This window comes from Lepisma saccharinum, chromosome 11 (assembly GCF_977018435.1).
Source record: "Lepisma saccharinum chromosome 11, izLepSacc3.1, whole genome shotgun sequence".
NCBI classification, from domain to species: domain Eukaryota; kingdom Metazoa; phylum Arthropoda; class Insecta; order Zygentoma; family Lepismatidae; genus Lepisma; species Lepisma saccharinum.
The window spans coordinates 61357665-61376482 of NC_139239.1; the positions used below are offsets into that span (position 1 = coordinate 61357665).

General features: G+C 37.2%; 1 protein-coding gene across 1 annotated transcript in view; it reads left to right on the top strand.

The window, feature by feature from the left end:
• LOC145995272 (phospholipase B1, membrane-associated-like) overlaps positions 1 to 17216 on the top strand; it is a 52347-nt gene extending 35131 nt beyond the window's left edge. Inside the window, exons 5-8 of the mRNA XM_083131858.1 lie at positions 7488 to 7647; positions 8540 to 8694; positions 13060 to 13225; positions 16344 to 17216. Coding sequence (XP_082987984.1) covers positions 7488 to 7647; positions 8540 to 8694; positions 13060 to 13225; positions 16344 to 16486 — 624 coding nt within the window. The 3' untranslated portion in view covers positions 16487 to 17216. The remainder of the gene's footprint in view (positions 1 to 7487; positions 7648 to 8539; positions 8695 to 13059; positions 13226 to 16343) is intronic.
• Positions 17217 to 18818: the final 1602 nt, after the last annotated feature.

Genomic DNA, 18818 nt, shown 5'->3' on the forward strand with positions numbered 1-18818 from the left:
CTACAAGAAATTGTGCAACAATACAAGAAACTTGTTGTGGACATAAAAATCAAGCCAGGCCATGATGATGTTGTTAGGACCATCAATGAGCACCTTGAATCTGTAACAAGCAGATTGCTTACAGCAGAAAAAGAAATAACAGGCATAATCGAGAATCCTAAACATACAGTAATTCTTGTTTTGTACAGCATCCCCAACAAAGAATATGATTCACCATTTACACCAGGTGGCAAAATATATATGCTGTCCCCTGCACAATTTTATTACCAGTTTTTTGTTGGGGGCACACTTAGACCAATCAAGATCAAATATTGGCTACAACCACAGGCACACCACTACCCTACCTTATCAATAACAAATGCTGATAACAAACCAAATATCACCCGTGTAGAATTAGAGGATTTTACAGATCCCAATACATTAGAAACAGCATATGTTGAAGATGATGGCTCTCTGGAATTTAAAATACAAATAGGGGACAAATTATATTTAGAAAATCCTGTAGTATCAGCTGCTGAACACCCCATAGTTGCAATATTCTTGTTTACATATTATGTCTAGACAAATTATTGTTGATGAATTACACAAACAAGCCAGACATAATTATAAGAGACTGCCAGTAGTTACAAAAGGCATAGATGATTTATGGCAGAGCGACTTGATTGAGATGCAAGTGGACAGCTGAAAAACTTAGACAAGATCAACAAGGGCTACAAATATCTACTCACCATCATAGATACATTTTCAAAATTTGCCTGGGCTGTGCCACTCAAATCCAAGACTGGAGCATGTGTTACAGAAGCCTTCAGGAAAATCATCAATCAGAGTGGAAGATCACCGCGCTATTTGCAAACAGATAATGGCAAAGAATTTTATAATTCAGTGTTTCAACAATTTATTAAAAGCCAGGCAATACAACATTACTCGAGTTACAGTGATCTCAAGGCCTCAATTGTAGAGAGATTCAACAGAACCTTAAAAAATCATATGTATAAACAATTCACACTTCAAGGTAATTATAAATGGATTAATATTCTTCCAGAACTTCTACAAAAATATAACAACTCTGTCCATTCCACAATCAACATGAAACCCTCTGAAGTAACTTCATCTGATGAGCAAAAATTGATCAGTACTGTTTATTATCCTAGATACCAGCCAACAACAAGAAAAGCCAAATACAGGGTGGGTGATCAAGTAAGAATCAGCAAATATAAGCACTTATTCAAAAGAGGCTTTACAAGAAACTGGAGCACTGAATTATTTACAGTGGTTCAAGTTAAACCTGGGACCCTTAACACATATATAATAAAAGACCACCGAGGAGAAATTCTCAAAGGCAGGTTTTATGAAGAAGAGCTCAGCAAAACTAAACAGCCTGACACATATCTCATAGAAAAAATCATCCGCAGAAAAGGCAACAAGTTACTTGTCAAATGGCTAGGACTCCCAGAACACAGCTGGATCGATGCAAACAAAGTGATAATATGAACACCTGGGATGTTATAAAAAGGCTGCCAGAACCTGAACAGCAGAATAAGAGAAATGGAAAATTGCTGCCTGATAATATTAGGTGTCTTATTGTTGGGCCATCGGCTTGTGGTAAAACTACACTAATGATTGATAATTTGTTATTGGCACCCAACTGGTTAGATTGGAAAAACAGGCACTTGTATGTCTTCTCTAAGAGCTTGGAACAATTAAAATATCAGCAGCTGATGAAGCTATATGATGGATTGGATATAGCCACTTTTGAACCAGATGTTAAGCCACTCCATGAATGTCTCGATAATTCTGTTGTTGTGTTTGATGACATTATACTGGATAATCAAAACAAGGTTAGGAATTTCTTTACACAGGGCCGACACAAAAATATTGATTGCTTCTACCTGGCACAGACTTTTTCAAAAATACCCAAGCAGCTGACCCGAGACAACAGCAATTTTATATGTGTGTTTCATCAAGATCATACCAACCTCAAACACATACATGATGAATATGTAGGTGGGGACTTGAGCTACAATGATTTTTCCAAGTTTTGCAGTAAGTGCTGGAACCAGGACAGTTATGGGTTTGTTACAATTGATATGACAAGAAAACCCAATAGTGGCAAATATAGAAATAAAATCAACAATTTTCTAGACATTGAAACATAAATAAATAACCATGAAAAGGCCAATCATTGATGATCTTAAATTAAGAGATTATCTTGTAAAAAGATTTAAGGGATGGAAATCAGAGAACCGAGGTTTTTATGAACAACACAAGCGCACAGAACAGCCTATTATTGATGCTATTGGTGAATTAGGTAAAAATATCAAAACTGTTACAGAGCAAAATCAAAATTTGATCACAGAGCTTGTACCTGTAGCTGCAAGAAACATATTAGATTATCCATTCACCCCATTTTCTAGTATTCATACACCTAGTCCTATTGCTCCTCGAAGAATTGAAGCTACTCAGGGTCCTATTGAATTGGGTCTTCTTGCTCAAAAATATTTAAGCACACCTAAAGACAACAAAGATGAGGTCTTTGGCTTATATGCTGACACAGAGCGTGATGGTAGCATCATACATAGAATTGGCAATTTCAGAGTAACATTTATGGGAGATGATATAATTGTATATTCAGAATCTCATCTTGGAGAAAAAGGCGGTTTTGTTAAATATCCCAGAACACCTGGATTGTGGGAACTGATGACTAGGAAAAGGCCTGGCAGCTATACAGATCAAGATTATGAGCATTACAAAGAAATATTAATAAAATGAGATGCTCTATACCAGAACAATGATCCCACACAAAAAAGAGTCAAGTCTAGCAGTGGAGCAAAATATAACAACTTAATCAAGCCCATATGGTCACAGATCAAGGCTGGCAGTGGAATCAAACAATACAACACCCTGCCCAAAGAATTTGTGTGTGTTGATGATGTCAGGAAACTTGTAGATAGGTTGCTGGTGATAGCTGGGGAGGAAAATGCTGGCAACCACAATTTTTACAATGAAAAGGTTGGAATTATGGACATGATAAGCACAAAATTGTCTAATTTTATAGTGAATGACACTAAGGGGATTGGATATCTTATAAAAATTATTAATACTCTACCACCTAAATTTTGGAATATTTCTGAGGGTCGGGGGCTGGTTAATGACATTATAAACAAGCTGCCATTTGAACTACACATTCCAGGCTATCAGTATTGTGGTCCAGGCACAAAATTGGACCATAGATTAAACAGAGGTGATCCTGGTGTTAATCCTCTAGATGCTGCTTGTAGAGACCATGCCATAGCATACAACACACATTCTGATCTTGACAAGAGACATGTTGCAGACAAGAAATTAGAAGAGGCTGCATTTGGTAGATTTGTAAGCAAAGATGCTTCTTTGAGTGAGAGAATAGCAGCATTGGGGACCACCATAGCTATGAACACCAAACAAAAACTGGGGTGGGGGCTGTGAATATGTATATAATAAACCTACAATGAAGGCCAAGGGTGTTATGTATCAAATACCTTATGCAGGTCTTAAATCTCTTAAAACTATTGATAGCCTTTTGACCAAAAAGCAGCGCAAGAAAAAAAGCTCTTGTATTGCCAAGGGCCATGGTATGAAATTGTTGCTTAGTACCCCCAATTAAAAAAAATACAGCAATCAAGAAAAAAATCACATGTGGGGGGATTTATATTTACTATCCCTGCCATCTTAGCTGCTCTCGGGGCTGTTGGGAGCTTGACCGGGGGATCAGCTGCCATAGCAAAAACAGTAATAGATGCCAAGAAGAATAAGGCAGAATTAGATGAATTGAAGCGCCATAACCTGGCCATTGAGAAACAAGGCAAAGGTGTTAAGAGAGCCATGAATAAGTTTAAAAAAACAAGAACCGCTTACAAACCAAGATATTGAAGCTTTAATCAAGCCACTGGGCATCAAAAATTTTAGAGGTGTGTACATGTCTGATCCTTTGCCAGAACAACCACTCAACAAAGCGTTTGGCATTGTTAATTTGGATAAGTACAAAAATCAGGGCACTCACTGGATCTGTTATCTTAAATATTTAAAAAATGAGGCATTTGTGTTTGATTCATTTGGAGGTGTTCCACCTGAAAATTTAATAAAATATCTAAAATCAGCTAATGTTTATTACAATAATGCCCGTGTTCAAAACTTCAAAGATGTTAATTACGGACATTTGTGTTTATCTGTTCTTAGATATATGTCTCAAATAAATAAACCATCAATTGAAAATTTTCAAAAAGCCTTGTGGTATCTGAAGCATCATGGGAGTATTCCATCTCACCAGCCAAAATTCAATATTGAAACTCAAATTACATGATGACATAGTGTATCCCAAAACAATAGCTCTCAGAGCATTTTATGGCATGTACTTGATCCCTAATATTACACACCACAACAACACAATTGCAGTAGGGGATCAAAAAATTGTCATCACTCCAGGGCAGTATAATCTGTCCACTCTAAATGCTCAATTACCCAGAGGTATAGTATTAACTCAAAATTCTGTCACTCACAGAGTAGAGATTGTATCTGCTACAGAGACAGTGGATCTGGGTACTATAGGAGAGCTGTTAGGCTTTGAAAACAACACAAAACTTGAACCAGCCATCAAACACACTGCTATGAATATACCTAAATTCTTAGCCATAGAGACTCTGAATATTCACTGTAATGTGGCAGAGGGTATGATCACCAAATCAAATGGCATAGGCACTCACAAACAAACTGGCATCATTGCAACATTCAAACCTAATTCTGAATTTATGGAGCCCATCATCTACAATCCATCCCCAACATTATATTTTCCTGTGTGTCATAATAGAATAGATTACATTGAGTTGATGGTCACTAATGAAAAAGAAGAATTAGTTGATTTTGCTGGAGCCACAACAACTGCAATCATAGAAATTAATATTTAAATAAAAATACATACAAAAAAATGGAAAATATTGAGAGTTATGAGCTACAATCATTCCCCCAAACAGGAGGACATTTGCAAATTTAAATCAACCCAACACAGAGATTGAGGTTGATCTTGATGTAGGGGATGGCCTTATACACCCTCACAGAGCAGATCTATACATCAAATTTGATGTTGTAAAGCTCGATGGTACAGATTATCCGGCAAATTCAAATATAAGATTGGTGGACAATTTTGTGCCGCATCTGTTCTCTGAAATTGAGATCAGAAAGCATGGTGTTGTTATAAACAGAGTAGATTATCCCGGCATTACCTCCACAGCTTTGGCCACACCAAAATTATCCAAAACCGAGGCTTCTTACTACAAAATAGGTGGATTTGAGGCTGGTGATAAAATATTATCTAAAAACCACACAGTGCTGTTCCCCATGCGCCTGTTGCCAGGATTCTTCTCAGATTACAAAGATATTATGTGGAAGGGTGGTTTAAGAATCACATTTAGAAGAGCTGCCAATGATAATAATGCTTTGATGAGGTACAGCACATTAAACTCTACCGGGGAAGCTCTGCCTAATACCCTACCTGATGAGGGCAAGTGCATTATTCAGACTATGGAGCTAAGAATCCCGGTTGTTGAATATGAAGCCAGTTATGCTCTTAAATACAAAGCAGATATAATAAAAAATCCTCAAATTCCTTTACAATTTTATACATATCAATGTGTACAGAAGCCCGCAACTGGTACCTATTATGAGTTTGATGCTACAAATTCATTTTCCAGTATACAATATGACATGCCGGATTTTGTGGTGGTACTGTTTCAGACTGGAAGACACAATAATCAGGAAAAAAATTAAAGTAAATTTGATAGCTGCAACATCAAGAACATATATCTTAAAAATGGCAGAAATGAGGTATTCCCTAGAGAAAATTATAATTTAGACATGTCCAAGGATGATTTCCTTAAATTATATGAGGCATTTACATCATACAAAAGGGTCACTACTGGCAATACTGACATGTATTACACACCAGATGAATTCAAAGCACAGAGACCCATGTTTGTCATCAACACTTCAAAAAGGAAACAAGTTGTGGTTAATGACAGGACAAACATTAAAATTATCTGTGAATTCCACGAAACACTCCCTGATGACACCATATGTAGTGTTATTCTTATATGTGAAAAATCATATGTTTATGATGTAAGAAATGAGAGAGTCACAGAGCAATTCTAGAGGGCCGACTCAAACACAGAAGCCTCTTAATTACAAGGCAATAATACCAACATTTTGCCGTCAGGGAGGCCCCACACACACTCTACCAGGTTTGAAACCTGGGGGCCTTTTTATTATAAAACATATAAGCCATGGAACTATGTCTACAGCACTTCTGCTTATTGCAGGGAAGCTCTTACAGCACTTCTGCTTATTGCAGGGAAGCTCATACAGCACTTCTGCTTATTGCAGGGAAGCTTTTATATATATTACTTACCTAAATTTAACAGCACTTCTGCTTATTGCAGGGAAGCTCATACAGCACTTCTGCTTATTGCAGGGAAGCTCTTACAGCACTTCTGCTTATTGCAGGGAAGCTCATACAGCACTTCTGCTTATTGCAGGGAAGCTTTTATATATATTACTTACCTAAATTTAACAGCACTTCTGCTTATTGCAGGGAAGCTCATACAGCACTTCTGCTTATTGCAGGGAAGCTTTTATATATATTACTTACCTAAATTTAACAGCACTTCTGCTTATTGCAGGGAAGCTCATACAGTACTTCTGCTTATTGCAGGGAAGCTCTTACAGCACTTCTGCTTATTGCAGGAATACAGAAATACGCAATGAATATTTCTGTAAGTTACACACTCGGGTTTATATTATTACAACAAGACGAATCCAATTCAGGCTTGCATGACAACATGAAAAAAGCCAATATTTTCTTTACTAAGAATTTATCTTTGAGTTAATGACATGATGGATGGCATGCAATTTTCTCTGAAAGGGCACAGTGTAGATTAAGAATTTTTCTTTGAGTTAATGACATGATGGATGGCATGCAATTTTCTCTGAAAGGGCACAGTGTAGATTATATTTCTTGCATGCCAGCAGATATAATCTCCCAGGCGTACAGAAATAGGCCAATATTCTCTTTACTAAGAATTTCCCTTTGAGTTAATGACATGATGGATGGCATGCAATTTTCCATGAAAAGTCACAGTGTAGATTATATTTCTTGCATGCCAGCAGATATAATCTCCCAGGCGTGCATAATTTATTGCTGGCCGGGACATGGGATTGATCAAAGATTAGAAAGAACATGAAACAGCCTGCTCTTGTCCTATTGTATTGATCTGAGTTTTAAGTGTTTGTGATTGTTTTAAGTGTAGGCAAATCGGGCTGTTCAATCAAATAACCTCTTCTTTTCTACGCTATAAGTGTGCTCATCCTATTGTAAATACAACTACTTATGAACTATAAATTAATCAGAGAAATCATTAACTAATAATAACCTTGTTCTGAAATGTACTTTTCTTTTGTCGCAGTTGGTAACACTGATGATTGGCTGCAATGACATGTGTGCTTTCATGTGCTACGAAGATCCATACAAAGCTCCGGAGGAACACAAAAATAACATAATGGTAGCCCTGGACTACTTGCAAGAGAACTTGCCACGAACCATAATAAATCTTGTCAATGTGCCAAGTAAGTATAATATTCACACACCTTGTACTTTTCCTTGTCTTTTCTGCGACAACACTTTCAAAATTATAATTCTTGTAAATAATAACGCCCTGGAGGTTGTGAGACGTGAAGCAGAAGGTAAGATGTTTTTTGAATAACTATTCTTCTCGATAAATTTACATAAAACAGAGGATCACTTTTTACGAAACATGTCCAGAAGTGCAACATCATGAAAAAATACAATTAGTAAAAATACAATTGTGCGGCATTATTATGCCTTATATAATAATACACGAACTGAACTTCAATAATAAAGGACTTTAATTGTGACGACTGCAAGCGACAACAAATACTATGCACATTATACATTTTGTTGAGTTCCGATATCTTTTCTATTGTCGACGATATTATAGTTTTACAACACTGATTATCCATCTATCGTGTTCAGACATACTTTCAGGATTAAATCAAATTAAATATACAATTTAATATATGAACAGTACGCCCATCATTGAATTACCCATGCATTTAAATGGGAGAACAGTTGCATGTCTGAAGCGCAAGGACATACCATTCGATATGCCATCTACAGAAGTTTGTTTCATCCTTATGGTAGCATTCACGAATCACCACCAGAGGCGCTGTATTTGCGGAAGCGTCGTGATCCACATAGCATCCACATAGAACATGCTCGCTAGTGGAAACGGGGTTTTTCAGCCTACTAAAATGGGGAGGGGTTTCACTACCACAAGGATGACACAACATTCTGTATAAGTAGCTTTGCCTGACAAGCCCCATTCAATGCATTATCAACGTTATTGAAATTGGCTTGCTATGTAAAAATCTACATTTAATAAAGCATGATTGTTTGGAAACTTGACTGGTTGTTTCTATACTTTGTTTGTATCTTCAGATTTGAGATTAATCCAAGATTTCAAAGGAAGATCATCTGAGTGCCAGACCCTCGCTATTCTGGAGTGTCCTTGCTTGTTCGGCCCTCGGTGGCGGAAGATGAAGGAGGACTTCACGAAGATCATGCGGCGCATGCAGCTAGCAGAAAATGAACTAGTGAGTGAACGTGTACTGGGAAAAAAAAATGAAAGTCCTGTTTTTCTTGGTTTATTTTATGATTTCGAAGTAATATCCCCGTCTTGCCTCACATGACCTACTCTATTCGCGCCCTTCCATGTTTGGTGATCGAGAAATAGTTCTTGCCCACCCTCCTGCCCACCCAAATTGAATACACGGGTAAGTTTCAGGATCATTTATAGTGGAGTAAGAATCAAAGACACAAACAAACACAGAGATAGAGAGAGAAGAATGAGAATTAGAGAGAAACTGATAGAACAATGTTGGGAATTGAGGAATTAAGAAATATAGAAAATATATATAGAAAGATCGGGAGAAATATGGAAAGAATGAGGAGAAGAATAATGAAAGAGAAATAGAGAAACTGTTGGAACAATATTGGAAATCTGACGAAGAAAGAAAGAACAGAAAAATGTTGGGAATCTGATCAAGGAAGAGAAAGAGAAATATAGAGATAGGAAGGCAGAGAGAAACATGGTAAAAAAAAGAGAGAAGAAGAATGAAACGGAGAGAAATTGATATACAAATGTTGGGAATCAGATAAAGGAAGAAAAATATATTGACAAATAGAGAGAAATATGGGAAGAAAGATAATAAAAATGTGAATAAGGCAAAATAAAGCAAAACTAATAGAAAAATAATAGGAGCCAGATATAAGAAGAAAGAGAGAAAGATACAGAAACACATAGGGATAGAGGGAGGGGGAGGGAGAGAGGGAGAAAGAGAAAAAGAAAATACAACAGTACACAGTACTAATATTTAGAAGAAAATAAATAGGCCTACATTCCTTTCATTTCACATTTTTACTTCTTCCTCATTATTTATTTTTAATTCTTATATGAATAGTTCACCACATGAAATATATACTATGAGATAACATAAGATCATTTTCTAAAGATGAATCATGTATATATTAGTGATTTTTAGGGCATAAAAATACTAGACCGAGTATAATCTCTGCACAATCTATACCCGAGTTGTTTTACAATTTAAAGTATCCAAGAGGATAGTAATGTGGCAACTATACTATAATTACAAAGAGATAGAGATAGTCACCAGCTGCGAAACGTTTACTGAGAAATCATTCACGCCATTTTCTTTTTCGGGGAGTCCACGTGCCCAGAAGAAGTGAACCTCGAATTTGTAGAGGTCATTGTCTTTAAGGAAGAAAGTACTCGAGCTTTCGTGTAGTAGCTACAAGGTCACACCTTGACTTTTTCACTCTCACGATGTTTGTTATTAAATGGGTGACCTTTGAAGGCTCGACCTTCACAGCAATAGCATGGGCACCTCTACACGTTTCTTCTATCTTTATGTGAAGTACAAACTAAGAAATTTTCTTGCAGGCAATGCTTATTCGACTTTATCCATTGTCTAATTCTACTACTTACACCCACTGGAGTGGCATCATGTTTTCGAAGCTATAAGTAGGGACGTGAAATTTCCGTTTTACCGATATCACCGAAAAGTTCAGGAAATCACAATAGTATAAAATGTGTTTGGGTAGGTTAAGGATGCAAATTTTGTGTGTCTCGAAATCGTGAAATAACGCGAATTATGCCATTTTACAGAATAACATCGAATTTTGCACTTTAACGCGAAAAACAACGCGAAATGTGCAATATAAACTGGGGAATACACTTCTGTTCAAAGAGAGTTACTTGAAGCGCTATGAATTATGTTGTTTCTAGCCCAGCTGCTGAGTGAAAGTTCGATTCAAAATAGATCCTCATGCCTAATTTCTTGCAGTTTGATGATTTAGTGTTTATTGTATATTTGGTGGCTGATGAGATGAAATAGTTTTCCAAATGCAAGAAATTTGGCCATTTCTCACAAAGATAAACCTTAACCTTTTTTTGTCATTAAAACTAAACTTTGTCTCAATTTTCCAGAACTAAAGCAATTTGAAAATCATAAGCATAGATGGAACCGTAAAAGCGTATGCAAAAATAACACCGAATTTTGCTCTAAACTGTGAAAAATAACACTAAATTGCAATACCAAATAACATCTAAATTTAGGGGAAAATAAAACGATAATTTTACGTCTCCAACTATACGTAATCGGAGTAACTAGTGCCTACAACTACCGTAACCAGTTCAAAAATAATGAATTTAACAAAAGCTTACATTAGAGACACAATAGTAAAGATAACTATGAAACTTTACTTGGAATAGAGTGATAGACTGCAAAACCAATGGAATGTACTCCTCCCTCAATCAGCTGACTTCGAGTCACATAAGGAGAATGACAAATGTTACCGCTACGTAAACTATTTCTCAGTTTGGTGATTTACAGGGTCCTTCACTACAACCAGGTCCATAAATAACAAAAGTTACACATTATCACAAAATTTAGTAATAGTAAATAGTAAAAACAGTAAATCTACTTGTAACCAATCGAGTACTTCTTGCACAGTTGCACAAAACGATTTTACCAAGTCTTCAATGACACAATTACAGCGATTGTCAGTTGATAATGACCAGGAAACGGATTTATATGTAAATACATATTTATGTATGAAGCTGAAATCAGTTATATTTTGATTATCCTTGCGCATCATGGCATGTAGACTTGAAAAAATCAGTTTTTATTTTCCATATTTTTACATATATTAGGTTTTGGCTCATATTTTACATGCTTTAGTTATTTTTACAAATGCTTTCCATATTTCAGAATATTTCTCAACATATGCTCCATATTCCTGAAATAACATGTCCCCGTGTGACCGAAGGAGTTGAGTTATTTTATTGCGAATAACTGGCAAATTTGAAATACACTTCCATTACTTCTTGCGATATTGAACGGAGTTTTAGTCAATATAAATCCATCTTAAGAGACAACAGAAGGAAATTCACGTTTGAACATACAACAACATTTTGTTTGGGAAACAGAAAATGCAAACACATTTTGTGTTGTTTTACAATTAATGTCAATGTAAGCGTACTGTATTTTATGTAGGTCGTCTAGTGTCTTACTTTATTAAAAAGGCAAATATTTACTATTTTAAGTCCATATTTAACTCCACATTTTGGTGAAAATAACTAAATATGTATTTACTTACATATTTAGCACATTTTAACTACATATAAATCCTTTCCCTGATAATGACGTTCCGCTGATGAAGACATCGCCGACACACACTAAAAGCTCAGAGCTTAATTATCCTTCCAATCGCATATACGGTAGGTTACAATCACACACTGCGGCGTGACGCTGGCTAGCAGAGAGCAATGACCGCTACCGTCTCTGGCCGGGTGGGCAAGTGCGTTGCCTTCATGTGCCTCACCACGGAATCTGTTGGCATTATTTAACACTAGACCCACAACAAGCTAACTACGCGGATTAATATCTGAATACCTTAAATTTCACTTTGCAGGATTGCTCGCGGATAATTTTTCTTTATATTAACCATTGCTTACAATGCTTAAATGCACAAAATACCCCTGATTACACCTATTCTAACAACACGTTTCGAAAGTCCACTGCCCTCGTTTTCTGGTGAACAAGTTTTGATTTTGCCGGTGATGCGATCAAACTTCGACAAATCTGTGAGTTTAAATACAAATCCGATGCGTTAGCCAACTACTCACTGCGGCGGTAAAAACCTTGCCATATTTCGGGATTAAAAGCGGTATATAATATGACATTTCGGTATTAAAATGGTGAATAAGAACCTAAATTTGAATTAAAAACTATACTTATTACGCAAAATTAACATTTCACTTCTATTAGCACGTTTATGTAGTTACCAGAGTATTAACTTCATTCCTGTGTAAAGGAATCGACTTTTGTTTCTCTAATATTTACAGTAGAATTAATCAATTTTCCGTGATTTGCATAACTCACAGGATAATTCAGACCTGAAAAGGTGTTGTGTCTTTAAAAAATAACTAAATTTGACGTTCAAGAGTTTATTTCGCATCATTTCGTGACAAAACATGGTAGCAAAATGCACATCACACCTTTCAAAAACATGAAAAATTAACATTGCAGTGTGATATTTAACAGTTCGTGTTTTCGTCAAAAACGAAATATGCATGCCCCTACCATTCATCCATTCCATCAGTTCATTCTCATTAACGTAAAGCACACATTTTGGGTGTGATTTAGCTCTCTTTTTCTAACTCGTTCTGGCAACACTGCGTAGGTTAGGTTAGGTTACATGTCGTTGCCAATTCTGATGGAGAAGCAAGCGTTTTAGAAAATGAACAGTATCGATTACTTAGACATCATAATCGTGTAGGTTGCTCGCCATGGCCCACAAGGTCATTCAATACCAACGCGACTTTGATGGAAGGTCAGTATTTTTCTCCTAACGAGTCTCTCTCTCTCTCTTTATAGGTCAGCTCAGGACGCTATGACGTGAAAGATGACTTCACGGTGGTGGTGCAACCGTTCACATTCAACCTTGCGTTCCCTGAAGTTCACACGAAGAGGGAAAACGTCACCGATTTCACCTACCTCTCGCACGACTGCTTCCACTTCAGTCAGAAAGGATATGCCAGAGGTATATTGTCTTGTAGTCACGGACACTTCTGGGTTGTAGTGATAGCATTGAAAGTAATGAAGTTATTACAATCCAGAAGTGTCCGTGACTGTACATGCGTGCTTGGGCGTCAGCGGGGTAGAGGCGGACTAATGAGTCGACCCCCGCTGAAAATTGGTATTCTTCACTTAATATTAAAAAATAAAATCATAACCTACTATTCCACTTAATCCAAAGAATAAGTATACTGTCCTTGGAATTTGTGGAGGAAGGCCGCGCATAACGGAGGAGAAGGGGAGAAAGCGAGTTGGCGGAGCAAAGCAGTGCGCGCTGCTGCAAATGACTGGTAGCTGCATTCATTTCCCCTCTCACGAGTCACCATGTGCTCAGAGACTCTTTTTTATTCGCTCGCTCGCTTCAGAGAATCAAGGGGTCCCAGGTTCGATACCCGGTGGAGGCAGATAGCGGTTCGGATCCCACTTTAAACTGTAGGTTCTGTCCCGATTAGCCTTTCTGTGCACAAAGTTGACTTTAAACATCAATTCAATCAATTAAACCAGAGAATCCCGGGACAAAGTATATATAATACCAATGCTTGTTCAAAATCCAATAAACGATCTTTATATTTGAAACACCACAGAACATAATGCTTTAGGTCAGTGGTTCCCAAAGGGGGCGCCGTGGTTAGCTTACAGGGGCGCCGCGAAAGTTCCAATATTTTCACTGAAATGATATGATTGTTTCAAATATTTAGTACATTTTACACATAAAATGTTTCTGAATTTAAAATCTGTGTTTATTTTTATAACTTATGCCAAGCAAACTAACCACACTTACTGAGTGTCGCAAGTGTTAAATAGGCCTACATTCTGACTTGGGCGCCTGGGGAAAATCTTGAAACATTAATGGTGCCGAGAAACGAAAAATTTGGGAACCCCTGCTTTAGGTTAAAATATCCCTCTAATATTCGAAGATTAGCCTTGAACGAGGTGTGTCAAAGTTATTTACAAAATAGAATTACTATTAATTTCAGTATATTAATATATGAAATGTAAAGAAAGTAAAGAAACATAATTGGCAGGATAATAATTCATCTGGTGGATTGAGTAGAGGAGTCTCCCTAAAGAAAATAATAACGAAAATGGAAATAATAGTAGTCATTATTGGTTTTAAATAATAGTAATTCCGGTTTCTTTATTAATATTTCCACCGTTCAGTTTCATTTTGTTTGTTTTCTTGTTTCTTCACGAAGGCCTGATCCCCCTACAAAAATTTCTGGCGCAATGCGAGTCTGCGTTACAAGTTTTCAACTTTCTTGCTTTTTCTTGAGTAACTTGGTTTGACTTTTGTTAATATCAATACTACTTACTGATCACAGTGGTGAAACCGTTTCTTTCTATATTGCTCAGTTTACGAGAAATAAGCAAATCAAAATTTGATATTTTGTTTGCTTTTACATTCCTTTAGCTCATAGGTACAGTCATCTACAAAAAAGGGGACACCTTGATCCTAACTCCTCTCTGTAGAATTAGGCAACACGTGTAACTCCATGTAACACGTGAAGCAAGTATTTAAGGGTGTGAGTGTCTCATTTTTATTGCTGGTGACTGTACATGAACCATATAAGAAATTTTTTAAGTGTATCACAGTTTTGTTGTTGATAAAATCTAAGCTCTACCATGAGTTTCGATTATAATAAATGAAGTACAATAGATACGATAAAAATATTGTAAGGTTCTTCCAGTTGTTTCATACATATGTACAGCAAGTGCCCACTCAAATGTTAAACAATTCCTTATTTAAGTAAACATCAAAACACAAATATATATATTTCATAATTAGAAAACAAAATGTATTTAATGAGTTCAGAAATTTGAAGCCACTAAGTACCGTAAGTTGAAGAAAGCAGGGGTGCTTATCCCCCCAAGGCCAATGGCGCAATCCCCTCCAAATCTCGTCATGCGTCCCCCCCAAATCATGTGGTAATCCACGTGAAGTATTTAATTACGATAGCGTGTCTACTGAAACTAACGTTTTTTTAAGCTTTATTGAACACGATACTTGATCTGCCCTTCCTCCTTAAACAGAGGATTCCATCCCCAGCTAGACCGTGGATGCTTTACCCCTCAAAATATTTTGGTGAATACGTAATAATTCATTTTATTTTAATACAATAGCCTGTCAAGATGTCCATATTTGTTAATGGTTCAAATTTTCGAAATAACGGAAAGCTAGCAATCTCAAGTGTCATAATTATATAAATATGTATTTAAACAGTGTTTGTGGTTGGAGAACAAGATTTCAATAACCCACAATTTGGGTATTTAACACAAAGTCTTACACAACTTAAGATCGAGAATTACACAACCATAACTAAAATTCCCACGATAATCTAACAGCGTCGAAGAACATGGGTACCTGGGGGAAACCCTGGGGGGTAAAGGCGGTCAGGGGCGTGATGCTGATCGCATCACCCCCACTCATGACCGGATCAAGAAAGTGTGGGCGTTACCCTCACACCCCCTATACGCCTACATGGCGTGGTGCTAAGCACAGGGGAGCACTTTACTTCTTTTTTTTTTAAGATAATTTAAGATTTAACAATAATATTCAATAGTCGAATATTGCCCCCCCCCCCAACGTTTAATCCTCAATCCCCCACCAGAATCCATGTGTCGATTTAAGACCCAATGTGTAAGAGTTGGATATCCCCACTTCCTTAATAATAATATTACCCGTTACAATTTCCTTGGAAGTCTAGAATTTGCTATTTATGTAACAGCAATGGATAGTTAATAACGTTATTCAACTTGTGCCAAATACTGTACTGTTTCACATCAAATTTCCATCACAAAAAATCGTACCCCCCCCCCCCCCCAAATAAGTTGCTTGGACATAACGTGAGATCACAAATCCACCTGTGGACATCATCGCTACCTCTAACTAAATACTTCATTTTCTTCATCTAATGGATTAAATATCAATCTGCGCCACAATCCCCCCCCCCCTGTGGGCACCCCTGGAAGAAAGTCTGGGAAATGTTTCGGACAGTTTAGCACATTTTGTGACACCTTGAAATATGATCGAATTTGAAAATGTTTGTATGGAAAATATTAAAATAATATATTTTGCTTTCCAGCGACCAACGCCCTCTGGAATAACATGCTGGAAGCTGTTGGAAAGAAATCCGACAACTGGGACGTTGAATTCACAAGGTTCCTCTGTCCCTCCGAGGAACACCCTTTTATCTGCACCGCGAGAAATTCACCTGGCTGCAACTGATGTACATAGACTACAGTACCTGACCTCTCCGCTGCAACTACCAATGTGTAGTGGAACAACACCCATATGAACAACTAGCCCTTTAATAAAGGAAAAATTGAAGTTAGAAGTTAAAATTGAAAGAGGACTACAAGGAAATCTCCAATAGTACTCTTTTAACGAAAAATGTACATTATGATTACAATTATTAAGTAAAGTCAATTAGTTAAAATGTATGTAATGTTACTCTTCACGAATTGGGATACAAGTGAGCGAAGTTGCAAAAAAATACATTTTATACGCTGGTTACGTCCGATAAACTGTCAGTGTGGAACACCGTAGTTATGAAGACAAACTTTGGTGAGCATAGAGACCTCTATCGGACAGTATTTCAACCTACGAAACAGAAGCTGTCCGTGAGAGGAAACAATGCATCTAAATGAACTTATTTCCAAAACTGAGGAATGTGAAGATATGCTAGTTTTCTAACATTAAAGACGTACTAAATATAAGTTTAACGCGACACGAATTTATCTTGATTCATAATTGATAATAATATGAATTAGGGGCGACATGATTGGTCACATGAGACCTTCATTGTGCTTCATAGATTATAACATCACTCTGATTTCGCTTAGCAGCGATTTGAACCGAACATACTTGTGTTATGCCATTAATCTGTCTCTGGTTGAAATCAAACACACTTTGAAACCACTTTCGAACGAATTGTTGGTTAAATAAATAAAACATGTATGTATGTAGAACTGTTCACTATTATCAACATCCTTCCTGCTGTTTATTTCAGGACACTGATATTTTCCTACAATATAAAGAAAAATATATTTAAATTTCTTAACAGCAATCCTATTCCACTGTTAGGTTACATTATTACTTTTCTATCTCCCGTAGTTTCTTACTCTAATTCGCTCCCTCTTTTCATTCTTCTTTCTTTCTTTCTCTCTATGAACGTCCGGAAGGGGCCAGGGGGCACGCCCCTCCACGAAAAATGAATGTCAAACTAAAATATACACATATACTAATTCCATTTGCCACAGTAATTTATGTTAATTATTAGAAGGGCGCTGCAGGGACATAACTTCAAACTGAACGAGTATTTCTCTTGAGAGAAACACTGTTATGGGGGAGACATGCCTTGTTTACCCCTCCCGAAAAAATACCTTACTTGCCCCTTACTGCAAAAAAAATCCATGTTTCTGCAAATCTCTTATCTTTTTCCCTCTGTTTTTCTCTTTCTTCCTATATTTTTATTTTAATATTTTCTGTATCTATTTCTTTCTTTTCGATTATCTTTCTTCGCCACTATGCGTGATTCGTGTGGAGTGGTTAAGATTACTTTACGGTGGGCTAGACCCCACCCTCGGCCCTCTGGTAGTGACGCCCACGCGTGCAGCAGTGGTTCAGATGATCACATAGTTCCCAGAGCTGCCACATGAGCGTGGAAGGTCGTTGCTTGTAACTGACCTACGTATACTCTCGAGTGCTGACTGACTGTAACGCCACCTGTCGCTCTCTTTCTCAAGTTCACCTGAGCTCCAAGCGGAAAAGACCTGTTCGTTCAAGGTCAAGCAGAACTACTTAGGTTTTTTCTGAACGCAACACGAGGAGAAATTGGTCGACAGGACAAAAAATGGCCAAGCACGTTTTGGGGACCTAACTCATTTCAGAATGCATTTTAACCTTTGACTCGTATAGGTACTACAATCAGCTCAGCAGTTACGCCCAGTGCCAATGCTCCAAGTGTAAGTTCCTATAACTAGTTGGCAACTTACGGATCCAACCCAGGAAAGGTTTTATTAATGGCCATTGTATTTACAAACATGTCTGAAACAATTTGACAACCGCATATTATGTTACTTCTACCCTGTTTCTGACACCAAGGAGGGTCGTTAGAAATTTCAATGGTTTTCATTGGCTTCAAATGAATCACCACGTATCGTGAATCCAGAAAACATATTCTGTAAGTTACTACCTCGACGTGTATAAACTCTCGTAACTTGTTCGGTTTTAATGTTATCGAGAATCAAAGTGAGAGATGCGCAATTTTTGGAACACCCTGTAGCTGGAAACACTATTGCTGTTGAGTTATGCCATGCCTTCGTTGCCAAGCGCCTCGATTCCTGAGGGCACGTCCGTGATAGGAGGTTTCAAAGTCAACGAACTTTTCACCAATCGCAAGAGTTGTTGCTCGGAAAGGTTGTTAGGTCCAACCAGTGTTACCAGGCTGTAAAGCAATCAAGTCGTATGTAATTTGTCTTTATTTTGTTTCTATGGTACATAGTTTTTCTTCTTAAAGTTAGAGCTGCGTTTACTGCCTAACAGTGACGTCTACTAT